This window comes from Gracilinanus agilis, chromosome 3 (assembly GCF_016433145.1).
Source record: "Gracilinanus agilis isolate LMUSP501 chromosome 3, AgileGrace, whole genome shotgun sequence".
Classification (NCBI taxonomy): domain Eukaryota; kingdom Metazoa; phylum Chordata; class Mammalia; order Didelphimorphia; family Didelphidae; genus Gracilinanus; species Gracilinanus agilis.
In genome coordinates this window covers 355,595,470-355,602,996 of record NC_058132.1, presented here as the reverse complement: position 1 = coordinate 355,602,996, position 7,527 = coordinate 355,595,470, and the positions used below count along the sequence as shown (strand labels likewise).

The window sequence follows — 7,527 nt, the reverse complement described above, 5'->3', positions numbered from 1 at the left end:
GGAGAGGAAGGAAGGAAGGAAGGAAGGAAGGAAGAAAGAAAGAAAGAAAGAAAGAAAGAAAGAAAGAAAGAAGGAAAGAAGGAAAGAAGGAAGGAAGGCCTTTAAGATGTTAATAAAACAAATAACAATTGCTTGTGGGATGTATGTCACTGATATAGACATGATCTTGTTGTAGGGAGATTCGGGTGGACCATTATCATGTCAAAGAAAAAGTGATGGAAAATGGATTTTGACTGGCATTGTTAGCTGGGGCCGTGGATGTGGACGAGCAGACTTTCCTGGTGTTTACACAAGGGTGTCAAATTTTGTTCCTTGGATTCACAGATATGTACCTTCTCTTTTGTAACTCTATATATGATTGCCCTGGAATTTTGAATGTGCACTGTGTGAGAATACCATTAAAACGATTTAGTAATTACTGGCAGTGCATGTCAATTTTTCTTTAGCAGATATCATAGATCACATGCATATTTCTTGTTTATGGACAGGGGATAGGGTAATATGCAGCTTCATTCAGATAGAACTTCCCTGTCAGTGTTTGTTCAATCACTAACTCATTCATTGGGGTGTATGGGGAGCAGGGGCGGGGTACAGCACCTCTGGTGGGAGGGCCAGTGTTTTGTGCACTATGGTACCATCTAGCTGCCTAAGGAGGACTAGCACCTGTTATGTGAGGGCTTGCCCAGCCCTTTTCATGGGTGTTCCCACCTTTGGTGTCTACCTTTCACCCAGCTCTCACCTGTGGCTTCACGGAGCAGTAGTAACACACATATTAGCCATACTCAGGTAAAACCACTTTGCAAAGAAGCTAAACAAAGTTGGAGGTAAACAACAAGCCTCAAACCTGTTGGTGAGTTGGGGGATGTCTGCCCCTAAGCAGGAGAAGACTTCTTCTGTGTAAGGAGGAAAAGGGGTTTTATGGGTTCAATACCATAAGTTGGTTACCAGAGGATTGAACTATTATCAATTCTCAATTAAGAACAATCTCAAATCAAAATTGACTTTATGTATTGGGTGAGGACCTTTTCTGGTTCATGGAGGAGTGTTGGAATGCTGAGACTCTGGTGGGACCTCTGACTGCTTCCCTTTGAATTGTCATGTGGGTAAGTTAAGCTGACTTTCTCTCTCTTCCCTTTGCATTTCTGGAGGCTCTACCCTCAGGGAGGCCTCTCTTGCCTCTCTAATTGTAAAAGGCCTTGTGGCTAGAAGCCTTGTTTAATTAACCTCTGTGCTCCTCTGCTGGGCCTCTAAATTCTTACCTGGTCCTGGCCTCTGGTCCCGACCAGAGTTTCTCTCTCTCAATTTTCCTACCTTCAACCTTCCTAAATGTAAATAAATAAACTTCCATAAAAGTCAATTTTGACTTGAGATTATTCTTAATTAAGGATTGATAATAGTTCAATCCTCTGGCAACCACCTTTTAATATATTGAACCCATAAAACCCCTTTTTCTCTCTACATCTGGCAGAAGGGGAAGATGAGAACAGTTTGTTTTGAAAGTTAAGTTTTGCAAGGATTTGCAAGAAGCCATGTCTTTGGGCAGGGTTTACAGTTGAACACTTGGAATCTTGGGAGATTCCTGATACCATGCTAGGGCATGAGACCAATCATCAGTTGGGCTGTACCCTATATGAGGGAGAGGGAAACTGGGCCACTGACTCATTCTGGAGACCGGGATCCAGGGAGGTTGGGGTCAACCTTTCTCTCCAAAATTTATTGGTCTAGCCAAGCATACCTGATTGGTCTATCAACCAGCATACCTGAAAGTTACAGGAACTTTAGGGTCAATTATCAGCATCCATCAAATCACTACAGAAGATTTATCCATCTAAATATCTTCAATCAAGCTGCAATATAATTTGTCTATAGGCAAGTAGTATCCACCAAAGTAGGCCAAATAAGGCCAGTTAGCTTTTTTGGCTCAGCTCAGCTATCAGCATTCTGAAGCTGTTAGACTATATACTTTGAGTTAAGATTAGACTTCATCTAGGGATTCCTAAAATCCTCTTCCCTTCTCTCAATTTCCCTTGTTGCTTGATTACCTCAAGTAAATTATTTGTTTGTAAAACTCAAACCAGTTACTGACCTTTGTTGGTTGGTCTGGCAACAAGACAGCTTCAAAGGAGTTTTAGGGAATTTGAAGGGATAGAGTGGGATCCAACTTTACTCTGAAGCTGAGATTAAGTACCATCATCAATATTAGTGGTCAGATGCATTACTGATCATCATTGATATTCTAACAATATTGATTCAGTTAATATCAGTTAAACATCAATGGATACCAGGAGGCTAGTCTTCCTGAAGAACCATATTGTAATTGGTTGAGGGCATTCTACAGGAAGTTTAGTTGTATTATCTGACTTCCTGTTCATACCAAAGAAAGGTTTAAAGCTCCTCTATCATCCAGGGCTTTTTGCTTTACTCTTCCTAACAAATTACATCATTTCTATCAAGTCCCTCAACTATCATAACAGTTTCAATGGCCAAGAAGGCAGCTGAAGCAGAAACTGTGGAGTGCTTAGAACTTGCTCAGACATCGAAGATGCTAAATTCATTCATCTGGCCATTGCCAGTCTGGACTTTGATAATTCTAGAAGAAAGAATGAAACTGATGACTTTGTCCAGCTCTATCTCAGTTAAATCCAATTCACTCACAAGTTAAGGCTGGTCCCATGATGGCATTGGTCCTCTTTGAAAACAAGGATGAGCAGCAACTCATTCATTCAAGAAACATATATTTAGTGCTTATTGCGACATAGTGTTAAACACTAGGACTTAAAAAATAAATAGGATATAAATCCTATTGCCAAGGAGCTTAGCATCTATTTGTATACATGTACACAAGAAATTATGACATAAAAGAGAGAGAATAAGTGCCAAGGGAAAATTTAGGCAGCGTTATAAGAAATTTGAGAAAATTGGAGGCATCTAGGTGTCTCAGTAGATTGAGATCCAGGCCTAGGAAGGAAGGTCCTGATTTTAATCTGACTTCAGACACTTCCCAGCTGTGTGACCCTGGGAAAATCACTTTCACCTTCATTGCCTAGCCCTCACCATTCTTCTGCTTTGGAACCAATACACAACATTGATTCCAAGGTGGAAGATAAAGGTCTAAAAAATTTTTTTTTGGAGAAAGGAGTGGTCACTTTTCATTTTCAAATAGAGGGACTAGAAAAGCCTTTATAGAAGAAGTGGTTTCTGCACTGAGTTTTGAAGGAAGGGAATGACTTTAGCAAATGAAGATGGAGAGGGACCTTCTAAGCAAAAAAGAATGCCATGAGCAAAAGCAGAGCATTAGGAAAGGTTTGACCAATAATGACCAAAAATGGCTAGCAATCCATTTTGACTGGAATATAAAGCTTATTAGAGAGCAGGATGCCAGGATTAGCATTAATTAAATTAAATTAAGTATTGATAATACTAATTTTTATAATTCAGTATTGATAAAATTAATATATAACTAATGATGTAATTAACATTAATTATTGATGATAAAATTATTAATTAGAATTAAATGCCAGGATTAGAAATGTATAGTTTTCCCAGTAGGCAATGGGGAATCAGTGCAGATCTCTAAGTAGGAGAGTGATGCCAATTTAATGGTACATTAAGAGGATTGCTCATAGAATGGTATAAAGGATTAGCCTGAGAGATGAGAAAGTAGAAGTGAGAACAAATAAAAAAGTTATTGCAATCTTCTAGCATTCAGAGATAAAATCTTGAACAGGGATGATTGCAGTGGGAATTGAGGAAACTAATAAGAAATATTTATTTTTATATATTTTTTCATTAAATATTTTCCAGTTACATGTAAAAAAATTAACATAAATTTTTTTTCAAATTCCAAAGTCTCTCCTTCCCTCCTGTCCCTGCACCCCTCAAGAAGGTGTCAGAATTGAACAACAGTTTGTACCTCTTTTCTTGGTACCTATGATCAGTGTTGGAGTGTTTCTCTAGTATTTGGGTTTCCATCCAGCCCCATCCTTTGGGTTAAGAACAAGACCAGAGGCTTATCTGATAAAAAGGATGCTTCCTGGCTTCCTGCAGTACCAGAAGACTTGCCTCTTGGCCCACTTGATTCCTGACTTTGGAAGACTGACCTCTCACCTGGACTGAGGTCAAGTCTGTCCAGCCAGGGAGACCCAGAAAAAGGTAATGTCGCCAGGGGTACAAGTTATGGATCAAGGAAGCAGCATGGTCTCTTTCTTGGGGAAGTGGTGTGTCCTCTTTTCTAGCCAACCAGCAAAAGTGAACAGGGACATGCGTTGATCAGCAAATTGGGGCTAGCTAGGTGATCAGCCACTTGGCTCTGTGCCTTTTTTCTCTCCAACCCACTTTCACTATTTAATAAATAATTATAAATTAATATATGAATATACAGTCTCCAGAGAATTTTAATCTTAACAAAGGCAAGCAATATGATATTGATTATGCATGTGAAGTCATGTGAAACATTTTAATTTTTTATAAGGCTGCCTCGTATCCTATCTGATCTTACCAAACTCTCTGAGTCAGGTAGCTCATCTATGGAATTACGAAACACATATATCCTTTACCTCTTAATAGTGTGTGTCACGCTCTTGAATGGATCAATAAATTGCAACCCATTACATATCTGCCTATATCTTGTGCTAGCATATTCATGCAGTGGCTAGCAAGGAGCCCCAAATTTGCAGCCTTTTGTCTGCTATTCTCTGGCTTTTCTAGATTTGTAGTTTAAACTTTATCTTTTACTTATTGCATTGGACAACTGAGTTGAGGGCAGAAGTTGTTGGGTCTCCTAGGCTTCCTGAGCTTTCTCCAATTTGGCCCAACCTACTCTTACATACTTTTATAGCATTCTTCTAACTATTACCCAAGCTGATCCCACAGCCTAGTACTTTTTCTCCAAGAGAGTATGGTATGCCTCTGAATATCATTGCTGACTCATTCATGTAGCATATACTTTGTCAATTTGAGCAGGAAGTTCCTTCCACTTGAAATCTTCTCTCTCTAGGTCCAGAGAGAGAAACAACATCAAACATGTATTTGTAACGAACCTCTTCCTTTCCTAAGCAAAAGGTGGGAGAGGAAGTTCATATTCTGTCCCCAGTCTCTAGGGAGCTGGTTACAGATGACTATAAGGTTGCATGACTGGATAACTGAGAAAATAGCCAATAACAGAAATAGAAGTTTGGAAGAGGGACAAGTTTTAGGGGAAAGATGATGAATTTAGTTGTGGAGATGTTGAGTCTGAAATTCTAACAGAACATAAAAGGTAGCGATATCCAGCATGTTGATGTAGATATAATATCCCCTTGAGGGTCACTTAATTTATTCACACTGCATCTAACCACTTAGGTTCCCATGGGGTGGTCATTACCACTCACAGGGTGTAGAGTAATAGAATTGGTTATCTCATAAACTCCTCTTAATGTACTGCCTTTTAACATCCAGTCAGTAGACTCAGTTCTTTAGCAAAGGCATTTATTCAAATGGCAAAGCAAGAACAATAATTACAAAGCATTTCCCCTAGTACCAAGGGGATAATTTCCCACAAATATACTCAGATTCCAGGAGGAGGGCATAATTTTATGTACTTGAAGTAGACTGACATTTAGACACACATATAGGAGGCACAGGTGGCCAAGACAACTCATAATTCTGCATCAGCGATTTCTCAATGTCCTTTTTCTTTCCAGAAGCTGTAAGCTTACAAAAGTCGTTTTGCTGTTCATCTGAGCTGGATCTACATAGGGCATGGTATCGCCACCATTGCTGGCTCAGCATAGCTTGTTCTGCTAAATTGGTGACCCAGCATGCAAACTCCTCCTAGATTTGAGTGTCTGGTTGGATGACTAAGCTGGGACAATCAGGTCACTGGTTGGCTATGCTGTCTTCTCAGTGACTGAGCTGGTTGCTCACCAGGTTCTCTCCCTACAAACTCCTCACCAGGTGCAGATGTTCTCTCTTTTCCCTCTTCAATTTTTGACTGCTCTGGATGTGTGTGTGTGTGTGTGTGTGTGTGTGTGTGTGTGTGTGTGTGTGTATTGGTAGGGAAGAATGGACTTGAGGTCTCTTCAAATGGAGTGTTATCATGTTCTATTTAAAAAATAAACAAACTTTACCTTCCATCTTAGAATTAATACTGTGTAATGGCTCCAAGGTAGAAAAGTAGCAAGGGCTAGGCAATGGGACTTAAGTGACTTGCTCAAGGTCATACAGATAGGAATTATCTGAGGCCAGATTTTAATCCAGGACCTCCTATGTCTATGCCTGGCTCTCAGTTCATTGAGCCACCTCACTGCCTCCTTCATGTTCTTTTTAGCTGAATTTCTTCAATGCTTTTTCAGCTATAGCAATGGTCCTTACCTTAGGATCAGCAGAAGTTTCTTACTGTTGATTCCTTAGAACTACAGCTCTATAAGCAGAAGCCCTCCTCCTTTTAAATATTTTATTTTTCCCAATTACATGTAAAAATAATTTTTAATACTTGCTTCCTAACACTTTGAGTTCCAAATTCTCCCTCTCCCTCCTTTCCCCTCTCTTTGAGATGGTAAACAATTTGATATAGGTTATACATGTGCAGTCATACAAAATATATTTCCATATAAGTCCTGTTGTGGAAGAAGTCACATCAAAAGAAAAGAAAAACTCATGGAAAAGAAAATAAGGTAAAAAATGGTATGCTTCCCTCTGTATTTAGATTCCATAAGTTTTGTTGCTGAAGGTAGATAGCATTGTGTATCATGAGTCCTTTGGAGTTGTCTTGGATCTCTGTATTGCTGATAATAGCGAATTCATTCACAGCTGATCATTCTACAATATTGCTGTTACTGTGTAAAATATTCTCTTGGTTCTTCTCGCTTTACTTTGCATCAATTCATGTAAGTCTTTCCAAGTTTTTTTAAAATCATCCTGCTCATTATTATGGCACAACAATATTCCATCACAATCATATACCACAATCTGTTCAGCTATTCCCCAACCAAAGAACATTCCCTCAATTTCCATATCTTTGCCACCACAAAAAGGGCTGCTAGAAATATTTTTGTACATATAGGGTCTTCTGTTTCCCCTTTACTCCCCAACCCAACCTACCTACACTTTTTAATGTCTGAGATATAAAACTAGTAATAGTGTTGCTGAAGCAAAATCCCTTTTAGCCATTTTGGTTCTAGTTCCAGATCCTTCTCTCCAAGACATTCTGCATTGCATTAAGTTGATTAATTTCAGATCAGTCATTTCTGTCCCCCATTTTCCTTTCAGAATTTTACACAGAAATGGCTAATGATTTGGGTGTGGAAGTAGGCAATGACCAGATATCTGGTTGAGTGTCCTGCTGGTCTCTTCATATACAGTTAAGGTATCTAAGTCTCTATACCTTTCTTGGGTGGTGAACATTTATTTTGCAGATGGAAGTGTACATTTCAGTGCCATCTCCTCCCAAATAGATCTGGAGATTAGAGCATAGAGGAGATCATAGAAGCCACAGTTGAGATAGATAGTAGACAGAAGGACAGGGACAAAGGACAGAATCCTATCAGA

The 7,527-nt window shown here is 39.3% G+C and overlaps 1 protein-coding gene across 1 annotated transcript in view; it reads left to right on the top strand.

Annotated features, from left to right (window-relative positions):
• TMPRSS7 (transmembrane serine protease 7) overlaps positions 1-357 on the top strand; it is a 93,808-nt gene extending 93,451 nt beyond the window's left edge. Inside the window, exon 18 of the mRNA XM_044666785.1 lies at positions 176-357. Within this exon, the coding sequence (XP_044522720.1) occupies positions 176-346 (171 nt within the window). The 3' untranslated portion in view covers positions 347-357. The remainder of the gene's footprint in view (positions 1-175) is intronic.
• Positions 358-7,527: the final 7,170 nt, after the last annotated feature.